At 39.9% G+C, this 18514-nt stretch overlaps 1 protein-coding gene across 18 annotated transcripts in view; it reads left to right on the top strand.

Annotated features, from left to right (window-relative positions):
• SRGAP2 (SLIT-ROBO Rho GTPase activating protein 2) overlaps positions 1-18514 on the top strand; it is a 258963-nt gene that overhangs the window by 173708 nt on the left and 66741 nt on the right. For all 18 annotated transcript variants that reach the window (XR_013544325.1, XM_078391856.1, XM_078391855.1 and 15 more), the window contains exons 11-12: positions 12031-12115; positions 14850-14877. Coding sequence is in view for 17 of the 18 variants with exons in the window: in XM_078391856.1 (XP_078247982.1) it covers positions 12031-12115; positions 14850-14877 (113 nt within the window). In the remaining variant the exon portion in view is untranslated. The remainder of the gene's footprint in view (positions 1-12030; positions 12116-14849; positions 14878-18514) is intronic.

The raw sequence follows: 18514 nt of genomic DNA, 5'->3' as shown, positions 1-18514 counted from the left end.
GGACTGGTCCTTTTAAAATGGATACTGCAATATTGCAAACATTTTATACCTTTTTGTAAGGAGGATGTTACTTATGAAAATTACTGCATACTGTATAAATTGCTTTGGTGGACAGGATGGTTTATGTTGGGTCTGGTCTAGTAATAGGTTTATTGGAGAGGGTATCATTCTCTTAGACAAGCACTCCAAATATTTCAAAAGCCACATTAAATTAAAAGGTCTCCTTGGAAGGTGAATTTATCAGAAAAATGTGGGCGGGAAAAGTGATTCAATTAAGAAGCAATTTGATGTCCTCTGCCTGTATAAATGGTTATTAAATTGAACTTACAGATCCTCTTTTTCAAGAGGGAAAAACCACTTTCTGTTTTGAAATGAATGAGTCCTGACTTCCTCTGTGCAGGGTATTAAATTTCTTCACTTCGTATAAATCTCCATGCTTGCCCACTATGTTGAATACTTGCAGTCAAGATAACTATGTAAACAAAAGTGATTGATAATCTATGCAAGAGGCTTATAAATAACCCTAATAAGAATTTAAAGCTTTAACTTAAAAACATCAGATGTCTTGCTCAAAAATAGATAGTGGCTGAGTATTGATGAATATGAGGGGGAAAATGCAGACAACAAAGAAAATGAGTAGAACTGCATTTTAATATGACACACATTTGGCAAGAGGGTAAGAGATGGAAAGCTTTGAACGTATTTTCAGCACCCCAGGGTGAATCTAAATTAGACCTTACAAACTTGACATTATAAAGACATTATGTCCTTTGACACTTTTTTTCCTCCAGTCGTGCAGATGAGTGTTTGGAGATTGTTATGTATCTTGTGCTCCCCACATTGATGGTGCAGCCTGCCATCACCTGTATTCTGTGCTTCTTTTAGAAATCAGTTTGCTGGGATTAGATAAATGAGGTTGCTTTCAGACCACGCCTAAGTTTACCTTAAAGCTTATTGTGCTATGTGAAATCTAATTACGTATAGCTTCGTAGTTTTTGGTAATTTTAATTTTTAATTTGAAATTTTTTACATCCACAATCTTGGTAGCAAGTTAGTACAGTACTGTGGAATTTGACTGTGAAGTGCAGTCCTGAAGAGATGTTGCTGTTATTGCATGTTACCAAATTGTTTTTAGTTTACAGCTATCTTATGAGTTTATAACCTCCAAAAGACCTTGTAATTAAACGCCCTGCTTGGGTCATGCATATGGAAGGCTGTGGTCCCATTTATTGATGAGATGAATTATAAATAATGAGGTAGATCATGAATCCATCTCATGTTCAGTCTTCTTCTTTTCCCACTGTTTTCAGCGATTCAAATTGATGTACTTTGTACCTGTTTATGCTGCACTCATTATGTCTTTCTACCAGGTATATGAAACTTAGGTCCGTGCCTTGGCACATCAGCATTAGCTGTTTTTCCCATTGTGTATCAGCTGTAACAAGGAGAAGAGACTTTTTGTGTTAGAAGCCAGTTCTGTTGGTAACTCGTGAAGATACGATCTGACAGGATCAAAATAACTTAAGTAAGGCTGTGGTCACACCAGCAAAATATTTTTGAGTTACTTCTCATGAATTTTGACCCCTTTGGTTCAGATGATGCAAGGTCATTATTGATCCTTTTGTTCTCCCTCCGTGCTCTCTCCGCATCAGATCCTACCTACCAGGAGGCTTCTACTTTTTTCTTGTGGGATTCATCATGCAACAATTACAGTAGGGATGGGCAAAATGTGGCCCTCCAGATGTTGTTGAACTGCAACTCCCATAATTCCTAGACCACACAGCCAATATTGAGGAGAGTTGGGCCTAGCGCACGCAGCCAGTAGTGAGGAGAGTTGGGCCTAGCCCACACAGCCAATAGCGAGGAGAGTTGGGCCTAGCCCACACAGTGAGGAATGTTGGGATTTGCAGTTCAGCAACATCTGAAGGGCTGCACTTTGCCCAGGTCTGAATTACAGTGATGTCCTGTGAGCACGGCTGTACCCATACTTTTATTGGCAAAACGCCTTGTACTGCTTCCACCAGTGATGTTGTTTGCCTGCATGCCCTTTTATTTTTCATTTTTTTAAAAAAATAATGACTGGAGCATCAATGCATTGGAAAACTTTTCATTGGCCTCTCGTCGTCGTTTAATCGTTCAGTTGTGTCCGGCTCTTTGTGACCCCATGGACCAGAGCACGCCAGGCCCTCCTATCTTCCACTGCCTCCCGGAGTTGTGTCAAATTCATTCTGGTAGCTTCGATGACACTGTCCAACCATCTCATCCTCTGTCGTCCCCTTCTCCTCTTGCCTTCACACTTTCCCAACCTCAGGGTTTTTTCCAAGGAGTCTTCTCTTCTCATGAGATGGCCAAAGTATTGGAGCCTCAGCTTCAGGATATGTCCCTCCAGTGAGCACTCAGGGTTGATTTCCTTTAGAATTGACCTCTAAGCATCATTGGCCTCTAAGCATCACTTATTTGCAGATCCGTCCACCAGGTGGTGCTTGTTTTCCTGAGCCCTTTCCTGTTCTCCTCTTGGGGAACCTCATGGCTGAGCTGCCATGAGAACAAAGTCCAGCTATTAGTTTCTTTGTTGCAAGAGGCACAAATGCAGCAGAGAAGCTCACACCCATGGGAAATGTTGTCGAAAAACTGAAGTAACAAAATTATTTTTTCAAAGGAAAAAAGGAGCTGCAGAGACAAAAACAACAACCCAGAGAGAAATATAATACTACTGAAGTGTAGCCGGTCATATCACATCAAATTTAGAGAAATGTTGCGGTACAGTGGTGCCTTGCTTGATGAGGATAATCCGTTCCAGCAAAATCGCTGTAGAACGAAATCGTCATCAAGCAAAAGTAAAAATCCCATTGAAATGCATTGAAAACCTGTTCAATAGGTTCCAATGGGCAAAATACAGTGGTGCCTCGCTTAACGAGTGCACCGTTTAACGATGAATCCACATAGCGATGCGTTTTTTGCAATCACTAATGCGATCGCATTGCGATGTTTTAGGTGGCAAAACATCGCATTGCGATGATCGGTAAGCATTTCGCTTACCGATCTTCACATTGCGGTGTTAGGGAAACAGCTGATCGGCGGTTCCAAAATGTCCGCCGGGTGCAGAAAATGGCCACCCGCAGCGTTTTCGCGTCCTGCCCTCACTTACCGAGGCGGCGAAAATGGTGGCCGGATCGGGAATCTTCGCTTACCGGTGAGTTTTTCCCCCATAGGAACGCATTAAACGGAGTTTAATGCGTTCCTATGGGGTTTTTCTTTCCGTATCGTGATGTTTCCGGATAGCGACATTAATCCTGGAATGGATTAACGTCGCTATGCTAGGCACCACTGTACCTCAGCGTCCAGCGAAGATCCTCCATAGGGCGGCCATTTTCCAGTGCCTGTATAATGAGGAATCCATCCTAAAACACAGCAGGGAGCCATTTTACACAGCGGGCAGCCATTTTGAAAGCCTGATGATCAGCTGTTTTGATCATCGTTAAGCGAAAAATTGGTTCCCGAAGCATGGAACTGATCATCCTGAAGTGGTTTTTCCCTATTAAAACATCATTTTGCAATCGCAAAAACGAGGTAATTGTCAAGCAGGGCACCGCTGTAATTTAAAATAACCAGTCAAAATGCGCACACCCTGGGATATATTTCACATGGCTGCAATGTATGACTGCTCAGGGAGTGAAAGACACGAGAAAACAAGGAGATATTTTCCTGGTGTGACCACAGCCTAATGTTCATCCACTCCTCTTTTCCTAAGCCCTGTAGAGTGAATGCTTGAGATAATAAGATGTGCAAAGATTTGGAGAGGTATATGGTATATAATGCCATAAAAATAATTAAAACATACTGGATTCCAAATGGAAGCAGGTTGATGCGAGTTATACTGAGTACCAAAAGCCTACAGTGGGAGGGAAAAATTTTACAGGAGTCTCTAAAATGGGAGACACTCTTATTTTTTTTCCAGATACTGTATATTGCAAACATTGCTGCATGGGAGAGGTTGAAAGAGGGCCATTTGTCTTGTAGATATATGTTAAAAATCCATCCACTTTAAGACAGAATGCTCTAATACTATATTATTTTGGATATATTTTCAACAAAATCCCATCTGAAGGTATGGAGCAAGATGCAAATGAGAAAATAACTAATTTGTAAGATTAGTAATTCCATTGTATATTAGTTGAAAAACAATGTTAGGCAGTCATTGTATTTACTTATTTATTATGCCCTAAGGTAGAAACAAGCAGTATAGAAAGCCTGGAGCACATACTTCTTTTCATTTTAACTTTCAGTATAAATGTCAAAACAAAATAACATTAGATGATTTGCTGATTTGGTGTGTTTATTATCATTTTTATGAACTGTTTTAACATATTTTAAGGACTTGCTTGGCTTTAGAAACATTCAGCTTGTATTAACATTAATTTTTAATTTGTATGGAAGAAAACAGTGGCTATTGTTAGTCAAGAGGAAGAGATTATATCCCAATGGTTGATTCACTTTCTGAAAATATAAAGAATCTCCTCTTTGTTTCTTGGTCTGCCATTACTTTCTTCCTTCCTTCCTTCAAATGGATCACTTCTTTTCTATGCTTCAATGTATCAAACGGATCACTTCTTTTCTATGCTTCAATGTACCCTCGCTCTCTTTCTCACTCTCTCATGCTGTCCTCCCCCAGTGGAAGCAAGGGAAGGCAGGAATAAGAGTAATGTTATATCTCACAATGCTGTTTTCAAAATAAATATATGAAACAGTGGTACTGAGGTGCTGGTGGAAAGAGGAGGTTTGCATATATCAAAAAATAGACTTCTGAAGAAAGAGTGGATAATTTTAGTTTCTAGTTAATTGCTATCACTTATTAATAATAGCAAGCCCCTGTAGAGTCCTTCATCTTTCAAGGTATTTTGCAGAAATATTTTGTTAATCTTCACAAAATCTAGAAGGTTTTTGAAAGTACTGTATTATTTATAACCCTTACCTGTAATCAGCACCATGCTGCTTTTTATCAATGTGCTATTCTTTTCTTTTCTTTTTTTCATCCTTCATTTTAATCACTGACATTAGAGCAGCATTGTGATGCTCTGGTTTTCTCCATAGTGCATTCTGGGAATATCTTTGCTGAAACTGAATGCCTTCTTTAGCTTTGATGTTTGTAAAAAAATGAGCTGAGCTATGTGGAATTGCAGGGTGGGAGGAAGCAAAAGTACAGTATGTGTTTATTAAGGATATAGGCCATATGACAGAAGGTATTTTCATATAGCCCCAAAGCGTAACACTGTGTCTTCTTGCCAGCAAAACGCGAAGATCTACATTGGTTTATACGTCAACTTATATATTTTTTTCTCCTGTCAGGCGCTTTTTACTAGTAAATACCAAAGTGGGGGATGGTATTCATAGCTGTGTAGTTGTGGATGAACCATAATAGGATGATACATTCTTCCATAAGAGAACTTAGCAGCAGAGAAACAGTGCTATGATTTCAATCCATCTTTGTCTTTTTAAGAATGGATTTTAGCTAGACTAGGGAGTGATACTGTTTGGGGGTTCAAGGTTTGTATTCTAAAACATTGTCTAGTATGTGTAAATAGGCATAGGAAGGAAATACTTCTGAAAAGGAAATGTTTGAAAGCAAATTACTGTATGACAAACTGTATTCATTTTACATATGATCTGTTTAAAACGGGTGACTTCTAACCCAATTCTTTGCCACCTTGCTTGAGATCAGGGCATTCTTACCTATTGGTATGTGCTGTATTTTATGCCTTGATCAGTGGGAGTCTGATGCAAAAAACCTCACATGTTTCATTTAAAAGGACTCAGGATGTGGAGCAGGACATGAAGAGGGTTGGGAAACTCCCTCTCCTTTTTGGGGGGGACGACTCTTTTCATGAAGAGTGTGGTTCGCAGCTTGGGCATCTGCCTGGAACTAGATCTTACTGTGGAAACCCAGGTGGCATCTGTGGTCTGGGTAGCCCATATCCATCTTTGGAGGATTGCCCAGCTGCATCTCTATCTAGACGCGGGGGTGCTCACGATGCTGATTCACGCACTCGTAATCTCAAGCATAGACTACTGCAGTGCTCTCTACGTGGGGCTACCCTTGAGGTTGATGCGGAGACTTCAACTGGACCAAAATTCAGCAGCCAGATTAATAACTGGGGTGAAGAAATTCCAGCACATCTCCCCCATTCTGGCCTTCCTTCATTGGCTACCGGTTGGTTTCTGCATCAACTTCAGGGTTATAATGGTAACATTCAAATTCCTAAATGGTTTAGGACCTTGGTACCTATCAGAATGCTTGCTCCCAGCCAGATCTGTCCGTGATACCTGTTCTTCACGGGCAGGGCAGTTGAGGGTCTTGACCCCGAAGAGGGCCTAGAGGGAAAGAACAAGAAACTGGGCCTTCTCGGCAGTTGCCTCCCGCTTGTGGAACAACCTGCCGATGGAGATTCGCTTGGCACCCTTGCTGGATGGGTTCAAACAAGCACTGAAGACTTGGCTCTTCCACCAGGCTTTCCCTGAGCATTAAGTTTTTGAGATTTCAGGCTCCTTTTTAACATCCTTTTTACCACCCTTTCATTATCCTTTTTACCATCTTCATAGTCATCTATTTTAATTTATCCCACTGGCTGTCGTTTTTGTTTGAATGTATATATTATTTTACTTTTACTGTGTTTTGATACTGTGTTGTTTATCTTGTTGTTAGCCGCCCAGAGTGGCCTAGTTGCCAGATAGTGTGGAGTATAAATCAAATAAATAAATAAATAAACAAAATGTGGGTCGTTTCCCCAGTTTTCCAAATGATATTTCCCAATATTTATTGATGTTTTTAATTGTATTGCTTTTTTTTGGATTGTGAGCAGCCCAGAGTAGATTTGTTTAGATGGGTGATATAAAAAGCCAAATAAATAAATAAATAAAGCAAGCAAGCCTTTGGATAGTTTTGAAATCATTGTTTGGAGAATTAGGAATGAGCAGCAGTGAGGTTTGTGTTCTACATTCCTTCTTCCCTGTCCTCTGTGTACAAGGAGAGGTGATTAGAAGAGTCAATTCCTAGTTAGTAGCAAATCCTAGTTTATCATAGCGTCAGACATCCCAGATAATGGCTTGTTCACAAACCAGTATTAAGTCCTGCATTATATAATTCTTGAACTGTTTTCCTAATTACTGGGCAACAAAACAGGGTGTTGTACATATTTTTTAACCCTCTTCACATAGCTACCTAGTAGTTCAGAGTTCAGAGTCTCACCTTCAGGTTTCAATTGGCTCCAGGCAGGCAATCTGTCATGTCTTGTTATCAGGTGGTTATTTATTTTAATAGGGCCTTGAATGACAGCAGGGAGCAAGCCACTGAACTGTGAACATGCCTACGATGAAAGGTTTTTCTAATCACTGTGCTTTAGCATTGTGTTTCCTGCGTGTGGGTTGATTTGAATTCTTATTTGCTTCGTACATTTCTTGGCAGTTGTGTTAATTTTTCATTTAACAATATGATTAATTTTAAGGCCTCCTGCAAGCAGGTGAATGAAGTTGTGGGAGCTTTTTATTCAGCTTTGATAGCACTAGATGTTATGTTCTCTTCTCCCTCATCTTCCTTTCATTGCTCTGATTTTTGACAGGTTGCCCTTTTAAAGTGGTGAGTTTAACACTGCTTATTTTAACTACATAGAGTTATAATCTGTAATGCTGTAATTAGCTGGCACAGTGAAACCTAAAATATTTGATGCTGATGTTAAATGAGGAATTAATGTGGAAAATGTCAGTAATCTGGGGTATCTAGACACTTTGGTATTTAATGAACTTTGAAAGATAATATGATTAAAGGATGAGTAGGAGTTTGTTTTAGTGAACTCTTCGGGTTTCTAGTGGTAATTCTTTAATATCCCCTAAACCATCTTCAAAGTGGCATTTGCATACCTTCTTCATTGGCTCAAATTTTGTTCCCTAATTTAAAATCATCCAAGTGGTGATTTTTAGAAATCAAAGAACTCCTCCTTCCATCCCACAGGCTCCAGTAGCTTCGTCATGATTAAAGGCTTATATAGGAGTCCTTCAGGGGATGCTGGATATGTTTTCTTTGTGAAAGATTGCTGTGGCTGATGATATCTTTAGCCTTATACAGCATAGCTCTGCAAACACGATTGTGGCAGGTATGTTAAGAAAACAAAGAGCTATCACAATGAAATACAGTAACAGAGTTACACTGAGATGTAGTTTAGGCTGTGAGGCATCAGCCAAAATGCTTTGTGACAAGAACTAGGTCTCATGCCAGGTATCAGGCAGGAGCCCTGAACAACATACTGTCACATAGGCCCTTCCGGCATCAACCTGTAAAGCTTTAGGAGGCAAAGAAACCCGCAGTATAGCTGCTGTTGTCCATGTTCAGGGTAGCGCTTTAAAGACAAGCATCATGGAAGGCAGCTGCCATTACTGTCTTCATTATACCTACTGCCTCAGTACACACCCAACCCTCCATGGAACCTACCTCTACTGTACACATGCCATCCTGTGTGGTGCCAACTGCTGCCCTTGGAAATAGCAGCCCTAACCACCTTGGTTTTTTTTTTTTATTTTTTTTTTATTTTTTGCATCCTCAGATGTCTGAAATGAGAACTATTTCTCGTTTCAGTGGTATCTTCCAGCATTTTTGTGGCCACACTTGTGCCCAAAGTTGTGACAACAGAAGCAGTTCAAATTGCAATGTTAAAGGTGGTGGTGGTGGTAGTGGTACTAGTAGTAGTAGGTGGGTGTGTTGGTGGATGGGTGTGTTTGAATTCAGTGGTTTTACACCACAGAGGTTGCTGGAGTGGGTTTTTGTTAAATGAAAAATTCTATATATTTAACTAAAAGAGGTTTTTTTTTAAATTGGAAACAATTAATTACAAACTTGCAGATGTGAGAGCAACAAAGGACTTAGGAATTTCGAAATACTGCATGTACTGTATGTTTTTCTTCCAAATTTATACTTTTCGTGCTATTCAAAATAACCACAATATTTCACATAAAACAGCTAGCTACCCATTTCACGTTGATAGTCTCTGGTGGCCGAAATTACTCCAGTTAAAAGAACCAAGTTCATACATCTGCCATTGTCATGGCGCATTCATCGTTCATGATACCTGTATGCTGATCGTAACAACCTGTAGGATCTACCTTGATTTTTCAGGAAAGTTTTCAGAATTATGTGAACAAAGGGATTTACCACATTAATGTTATATGTTGTCATATGGGAATCTGCAGGTCACAGAATAACCAGGAAGGCCTTATCTGCTAACCCAAGCAATCTGTATCAGAGAAGACCAGCTGCTACAGTGGCCCCCAACCTTTTCTGAATCATGGACCATTTGGGGAGGCAGGGGCCGTGTGCGAGGGGGGCGCACTCATGGAGGGAGGGGCATGCTTGTGTGCATGCGCAGACAGGAGGGGTGCTCTCACGGAGGGGAGGGGCATGCTCCCAGGTGGTGCATGCTCACCCATGCCTGCAGGTGGCGGGCCATGCATGCGGGTGGGGTGCGTGGGGGGAGTGCATGGGGTGGTGGGAGATCTGTCTCCGCGGTACGGTCCTGCCATGGCCACAGACCAGCACCAGGCTGTGGACCAGGGGTTGGAGACTCCTGATCTACTTGGTTGCCCAGTTCCAAGTGCAGCTACTAGTACACAAAATACAGTTGCTAAACTAACCTTGCCCATGAGTGAGCATGGTTGCCATTCCAGATGAAGCTGATTAATAGGCTTTCTTTGCCCCTGAAGTCACATGACTCTCTAATGAGAGTAGTGTAACTGACAACTACTTCGAAACCGTCTTTCTTCTAAGGGATTACAAACTCATATACAATAGGCAGTTTCCTCAGTTCTGTGCCAAGAACTATCTGTTTACAGAGTCTCTGACTTCTCAAAATTCAGCCTCAGTTTGTTGACACTTATCCAGATTAGAAAGTGCACTGCACATTTTCTCCAGGCAAATTTGTCACAGAACAATAGAGTTGAGACAGTGTTATCAGCAGGAATGATGGCACATTATATCCACATTTCTTAATCACTGCCTCTGTAGGATATATATTGATGTTAAAAACCATTATGTACAAAATGTTACCCTCTGATACCTCACAGAAGGATCATTAGAGCCACAGTCTACAATTTCACACAGAAGGTTATTCATTGTGGTAACCAAAGCCAGTTGTCTCTCAAAGGCAGGTCTGAAGCCTGACTGAAATGGATCAGTGTCCCCCAAGATATGTAGTGAAAGAGTTTCTCCCCACTGAAATACCTTGTCCCCTAAAGGTTTGTAAGTAGTGGCTTCTGTGTTCTGGTTTCAGATATTAACTTTTTTGTGCTCTAGTATGGAAGCCTGGTAGATATGTTTGTGGCCAGAAGCTCATCAGTTGTTAATTGGCAGAAATCTCAGCAGTGAATTGCTGCAAGTGAACAAGTCAATAGAGGCATTTGCTGCTTGCACACAACAGCAAATGCCTCCATAGACTTACTAACTTGCAAGAATTCACTACCAAGACTTATGCTGATTGCATTATGCCAGTATAAAAATGTAATAGGATTCCAGTGAGTGTGTTTGGGATAAAAGAGGGTGAGGCTTCGGAATAAGATGTGAATTATTGCTAGTAGATTTTGATGTGTTCATTAATTTTAAAATATAGCATCAATTTTCATATCTCTTTGTTAAATGATTTTATTTCAAAATGAATTGCATCATTGTGTCATGCTCATCCTTGTAACGTTATAGAAATTGTAGAGATGGGGCAATTATCTCAGTTAGATTTTGACTGTGATTCATTTTATGTGACTTGGACTTGGACTTATGAATATAGTGGTGTCATGAATTGGTAGAAAAATCATGCTGTCTTAGGAAAAACTATTGAATACAAGGCGTGCTTTTGTATACTTGTATGGTGATTAAGTTTTAGAGCAGCAGCATGCCTAAACATGGATAGACTTTTATTTCCTCTTGTGTGTATTAATAAGAGCCAAGGCAGACATCAAAATGGAGTGTGATGTGTAAAGAGTATCTGTGCTTGGAATAGCCGTTGACTTCTTGGATTGCTTGTGAACTTCCAAAGTCTTCTGGGTGACAAACCAGAAAGCTTGTTTATGCTTAAATATACATTTTGAATTATGCTTTACAATTAATGAGCACTTAATGCAGAATCTCATCTTGTTTCTTCAAAAGCATTGTCTCATCAGTTGTATAGTGGGTTAGAAACTGATGGCTTTTAATGGGGGGGGTTGATTTATGTTTTGAAGATTCCTTCTGTAGTCTAGTTTCTTTGCTACTTGAGTGATGGAGATTTAACTAACATATGTCATAGAATTCTGAAGCCCATTTTGAAATCCATGAAGTGAGGCAGAGAGAACAGTAAGGACATGATACCATTCCATATGAGGTTTAGATACCATTATGTTTTGGCTGGTACCCTGTTCACCTGATGCAAATTTTCTAGCTCTTAATACGATATTATAAAGCTGTTTCACACAACAAAGCTGTTGATTATGTAAGCCAGCGTGGGTCCTTTTTAAGAAGAAAGGCAGGGCAGAAGTATTTTAAATAAATAAATACCTCATGTAGCACTGTCCAACTGAAATTCTGCTGCACAGCTCTGCATGTGCAATCAGAAATACAGCAGCAGAAATGACAAATCACTATTGTTTAAAGACTTCTTTTGGTGATTTTGGGATGCACGTAACTCACATTATGTGCGAGTGGTGTGCATGCTTAGTCACCAAACGAGGCCTTTAATCAGCAGCAATCTGCTGCTACTGTTTACATTATTTCTGTTGTGCACATGGAGCTGTGCAACAATCTCTCAGCCAATGTGTGATAAGTCTTCATTTTCTAGGACTTGAATATTACGTGCAAAATGTAATGGCCTGACTTGCCTTCAGCTTCTAGTCATATAGGAATTGTCAGGTGCCACTTGGAAATTACAAACACTTTGATTTTCTCAATCCTTTTTTGGTCCTTTGGTCATTTTATATGCTTGGGAAATAACTGTTGATCTTTGTCTTTTTTAAAAATTTGAACAGAAGTTGAAGGAATATTTGGAAGGAAGGAATCTGATCACCAAGCTGCAAGCTAAGCACGATCTCCTTCAGAAAACTCTGGGAGAAAGTAAGTCATGGAATTGCTTGTCATTTTCTCAAACCATCCCTTGTAATTACTAAATTAGGCAGCTGACTGAGCATAACCATCTTGGATTATCGATGCTAAGTGGACGAAGTCATGTTTTATGGATTCATTATTCCATCCCTACAATGCTTCTTAAGTAATGGTGAAAGGGAAGTACCTAATGAGCCAATAATGTGCATCATCTATTTGTTTAAGTGAAGCATATGCCCATTCTTCCCCACCCCGCTTTCCTCCGTTCGTTCCAACATTTCACAGACTCAACTAAAGGAAGCCTTGCAATTATTGTTTGCTCCTAGTGTGCAAATATTCTGTCATCTAAAGTATTTTTATCATTGGTTATATGTCGTATTGTCAGATCAGCTTCTTGTCACTCTATGAGCTTTATAGAGCAATTCAGGAGAAAGTGTGTTTACAGGTGAAATTGGGTAGTAGTCTGGAGTGCACAGCCTATTTGCACCACCAGAAATTGGAACGGGAATGAAAAGTTGTCTAACCCATGAACCAAGGTCTCATCAGAAATTATGTATCTGGGCACCCGTGAAAAGCCCATCTGTCCAGCATCTGGGGAGAGAGAATGCTAGATAATCTGAAATGCCGAGGTGCAATGGAATTGTCCATTCATAGGACAAGGGCAAACTCCTAGTTCCTTTATTGATCTGCTTTCCATTTGGAGGATTCAGGTCTTTGGGGAGGAGAGTCATTCTAAACTGTAATATGTAACAATCCTCCTTTTCCCAGATTTTCCTTTAGTTCTTATGGCATAGTTGGCTGCTTTTAATAGAGCTGTATATTATTACAGTGCTTACAGTTACATGGCATTTTTATACCTTCAGAATCTCTGGACAGTAATGTGAATGTTCCATTCTGCTTTGCATTCTGGATCCACAAATGCATTGAATAATATTGGTTGTTTTAAATGGATTCTGTTCCACAAAAATTTAACAGAGGCAATAGGTGAATTTTCCAGGTTTGCTGACAAAAGACATTATTCAGCTATCATAAAAGTGGAACTATTCGGCCATTTCCTAGGAACATCCCCCTCCCCACGTCTCCATCTAATACTTAGGCTGCCCCTGTGATGACTTTTGCATTCCAGCATGCTTGAGCCTTCTCTTAAATTGCCTGCCCCTCTTCCTGCTGGAAGAGCAAGAGGAAAGCTGAATGTATTTTTGTTTGCTTTTCTAAAGATAGCAGAATCCCTTTTGCTTGTGTCTCCTCTATAACAGTTTTGTGGACTGGTTAGAGTTTGGGTGCAAAAGCACTTTGTCCCTGAGCTGAAGCTATTCTGAAAAAAATGTAGATGCAGTTTTTGAGGAGGGCAAGGAATTTAGAAAAATGTATTTTCCTCTAACCCTGAGTCAGAATGGAGAATTCTGTGAATGGAGAGGATTCCTGATGCCACTGTATACATGTTGTTGAGCTGGAGAGTTTGTTCCTGATATATTCCAACAATTTTGGCACTGTTTCTGTGTGTAAGGTTGTTTAACAGACTGCAAAATATGTCTGGTTGTCTAACTTTGGAGGAAGGTGGTATTGCTTTATGTCCATGTTGTCGCCCCCCTTCTCTTTAAGGCGACATTTGACTCCTCTTGCAAATTATTTTAATCTGAAGATGACAAGTTTTGTTAGAAAAAAAAATTACCAGCAAGTCTTTCAATCTGCAAGTAATTATGTCCCAACCTTCCATCTGCATTTGTCACTGTAATACTAGAACCCTTTGATGTTGTCACAGCCATGTAATTTATACGTATGAATATTCTGTGATGGAAAGAGGACAGATGGTAAGAAACTCTGGTTTGGGATAATGTTGTTATAAATTATGCACTATTCTGGATAATTGAGGTTTATGTTGGGAGGGAAAAGTGACTGTTCAAAATGTGTTATTTATTTTCCATGATTAACAATTAGCCCCATTCCTATCACTTCCTATTTAATCTTGGACTGTCAGGTCAAATCCTTAGCTTATTAAAACAAAACAACAGCATTGCAGTTGAGAAATCAAGTTAAAATTTGTCTCAGCTTTAACACGTGCCTAATAATTTGTATGCCCTCTTTTTCACTCATAACTGTGCCCTTTTAAAATATTTCCAATGGTGGCACCAGGCATAGCAGTTTGGCCTCTTTTTTTCTGAGCTAAAGAAGGTTAGTGAAATCATTTTTCAATAAATACAGTTACAGAAAGCATCATTAAAACCATGCCTCCTGAAATAGATGTCATACTAGCAAGTTGAGCCTTTAGGCTAACAAACCTATAAACATTTTCAGGCTCTCTGGATGGTTTCATAGACTGAAAGTCTCTATTCCCTACTAATTCTTCTTTGAAGAAGGTGGGGGGAGGGGTAGGGTAATGCCAAAGCTCTCTTTTATAATAGAAGAGAAAAATTAATGCACCTCTAGCAACCAAAACACCTAGTGCTTTGCAAAGAAATAGTTCAGAGGCAGCTGTTTCACATGTTTCCTGGTCAACCACAAAGTAATATTGTCCATAGGAGCGGCTGTATCAATCATAATAACCGCTGATTGTTACTCTGATTGATACAGAATAACAGAGGACCCGAGAGTAAATACCGTGCCACATCTTTTTTTAAAAGAAAGTTTCTTCCAGTCCATGCTTCTCCTGAACTTAGGTTGGAGTCACATCCCTCTCATTCCTTCTTCTTGCTGCAAACTTCTTGATAAAAACAACAGATACACAGATTTATTTTTCTCTTAACAGGTCAAAGAACAGACTGCTCCCTTGCCAGGTGGGTATGGCCACAAACAGTCTTTGTTGCTTCAGTGTTGTACAATCACACATCTGCAAACACACTTTCAAATTCTTCCATTATAACAATGCTTCTCTTCTTGTTCAGCTTTGTTTCTAAAAACCTTGAGCTCCTAGCAATGTATGCTTCCATTTGGAAGCCTTTCAAACAAGGTCCCACATAGCAGACATAATGTAAGAATGTGGTTTGCAGACTACAATATTAGTCTGCTGAAGAGGTAACATTGCCTGTACAGTGGTGCCTCACATAGCGATTGCTCCGTATAGTGATGAAATCGCTTTGTGATGGACTTTTTGCCATCGCAAGAGCGATCACTTTGCGATGGTCCCTATGAGAAAAATTCGCTTTGCAATGATCGCGGGGAAGCGATCATCACAAAGCCCCCATTTTTGCACAGCTGATCGGCGGTTTCAAAATGGCCGCTGAAAAAACAAAATGGCCATCCGCTGTTTTGCCTCGCTTTAGAGGCACAGAAAATGGCCGCCCCAAGGAGGATCTTTGCTTTAAGGTTAGTTTTAAGCCCATAGGAACACATTGAAGGGGTTTCAATGCGTTTCTATGGGTTTTTAAAAATCGCTTAGCGATGAAATCACTTAGCAGCGATTTTTGCTGCACGGATTAACATCACTAAGCGAGGCACCACTATATTGCCCAACTTCCATTTTAAGCACAGAATTAGATATCCCATTTGGCAATGGCATTACCAGGCAAAGTTTAGTCATATGTATACATATTGTGAAGCTACTGTGATGTACATATTTCTTCAGCTGCACTCTAAATCCTTGGCTGGGAAATAATATAGGCAGAAATCTCTGAATAATATAGAGTGAGGAGAACTGGTCTCAGGAATGCCCCATGTTGAACATAACATGCTGTGATGGCTTGTCATTCTTGGGAGTGAAGGTGTAGTTATTTATTACAAATACATTTTGTTTTTAAATTTTTATATTTCATTTCTTGTAAGATGTTATAAATGTTATTATTACAAAAAGCCATCTAAGAGTGTTAATAAACTATTATCATAGCTATACCCTAATAAACTTACATAAGGGAGAACCTGCTAATTAGTTTATGTGTAGCAATCTCCCTTCATTTTTTCATGCCAGAGAGGACATGGTGCATCATTGGATTTATTTCTGTTGGGGCAGGAGGAATTAAAAAACCCTGAAACAAATAGGTGAAGTGCTTTAGATTAATGGGGGAGGGGTGGGATCAGTCATAAAAGGGTTTTCTTTCATGCTGACTCATTGACCTCATCTGATCTGAGATGGAATTGGATTGCAGCAGTGGAGAGAATAAATGTTTTGTTATAACTGGGCCTAGCATCAATCATACTATCATAAATGTCACAGTATATGTGGCTATAATAATAGAAAAAAATGACTTTATATTGGACTCTGATCAATGTTACAAATCTCCAAATTGCCATTCTGTATTGACAAAGAAGGCAAGGGGTGTGTGTGTGTGTGTGTGTGTGTGAGAGAGAGAGAGAGAGAGAGTTATGTATGTGAATGCATGCTTATGTTCGCCTACCATTCTAACAAAAGTAGGATTATTATTCCATATCTGGTATCATTATTTCATTTTACATTTTTTATGGCAAAGCAGAGCTGACAGGTCCTAATTAGGGTCTGACATTTATAATAATAAAACATTATTTATTGCAGAACAACATTAAATATTGGACTATCATTTATGCAGCAAGCTTAAAATATACTGCTTTTGCTGTAAAAGGAATGTGGCATTTCAGAGATGAACATTTCCCAACAATTTTTAATGGTTCTTGCTATTTATTTTTAACAAGATCCCAGAATCAAAAATTTCATTATAGTTCTTAAGCATGAGCAAAACTTTGTGTGTTATAGATTCAGCATCCATTTGTCCTGACAGAGTTTTTTAGATGATTCAGGGGTTTTTCATTAGGTTTTTGCCTGCTGCAATTCGTTTTGCAGATCAAAAATCATTGCAACAGAAGCCAAAGCAGACAGTAGACAAATTCATACAAAAGGTATTAGAGGTGATGGAAAAGATCAGTCTACATTCCAATTCCAAAAAAGGGCAGTGCCAAAGAATGTTCCAACTACCGTACAATTACACTCATTTCACACGCTAGCAAGGTTATGCTCAAAATCCTACAAGGTAGGCTTCAGCAGTATGTGGACCGAGAAATCCCAGAAGTACAAGCTGGATTCCGAAGGGGCAGAGGAACTAGAGACCAAATTGCTAACATGCACTGGATTATGGAGAAAGCCAGAGAGTTCCAGAAAAACATCTACTTCTGCTTCATTGACTATGCAAAAGCCTTTTACTGTGTGGACCACAGCAAACTATGGCAAGTCCTTAAAGAAATGGGAGTGTCTGACCACCTTATCTATCTCCTGAGAAACCTATACGTGGGACAGGAAGCAACAGCTAGAACTGGTTATGGAACAACTGATTGGTTCAAAATTGGGAAAGGAGTACGACAAGGCTGTATATTGTCCCCCTGCTTATTCAACTTATATGCAGAATACATCATGCAAAAGGCAGAACTGGAGGAATCCCAAACGGGAATTAAGACTGCCGGAAGAAATATCAACAATCTCAGATATGCAGATGATACCACGCTGATGGCAGAAAGTGAGGAGGTATTAAGGAACCTTGTAATGAGGGTGAAAGATGTGAGTGCAAAAACGGTCTAAAACTCAACATCAAAAAAACTAAGATCATGGCCACTGGTCTCATCACCTCCTGGGAAATAGAAGGGGAAGATATGGAGGCAGTGACAGATTTTACTTTCTTGGGCTCCATGATCACTGCAGATGGAGACAGCAGCCACGAAATTAAAAGATGCCTGCTTCTTGGGAGGAAAGCGATGACGAACCTTGACAGCATCTTAAAAAGCAGAGACATCACCTTGCCGACAAAAGTCCAGATAGTCAAAGCTATGGTTTTTCCAGTAGTGATGTCTGGAAGTGAGAGCTGGACCATAAAGAAAGCTGACCGCTGAAGTATTGATTTTTTTGAATTGTGGTGCTGGAGGAGGCTCTTGAGAGTCCCTTGGACTGCAAGGAGAACCTATCAATTCTAAAGGAAATCAAACCTGAGTGCTCACTGGAAGGCCAGATCCTGAAGCTGAGGCTCCAATACTTTAGCCATCTCATGAGAAAAGAAGACTCCTTGGAAAAGACCTTGATGTTGGGAAAGTGTGAAGGCAAGAGGAGAAGCAGACGACAGAGGACGATGGTTGGACAGTGGCATCAAAGCAACCAACATGAATTTGGCACAACTGGAAGCAGTGGAAGATAGGAGGGCCTGGCGTGCTGTGGTCCATGGGGTCACAAAGAGTCAGACACGACTGAACAACTAGACGACGACGAAAACACTTTGCTACACTACTGTCCCACACTACAGGTGTACTTTTCATACTTCTCCAAATATTTGTTTAAGGTGAACTGAACACAGTGATTGAAGACATATTTTTGAGCCGTGAAGGACTAGCCTTTGGCAAATGTTGGCTTAGGCTCATGGAAGATTTACTATGAGAGAAATTGTGGGAATAGTCGTAGCTCTATGATTATAAACATTGCACATGCTTGACAGTCTCCATCATCTTAAAGCATGACAAGGAAGGACA

This window comes from Pogona vitticeps, chromosome 4, assembly GCF_051106095.1.
Source record: "Pogona vitticeps strain Pit_001003342236 chromosome 4, PviZW2.1, whole genome shotgun sequence".
Lineage (NCBI taxonomy): Eukaryota > Metazoa > Chordata > Lepidosauria > Squamata > Agamidae > Pogona > Pogona vitticeps.
The sequence above is the reverse complement of the archived record's forward strand: the minus strand, read 5'-3'. Positions and strand labels throughout refer to the sequence as shown.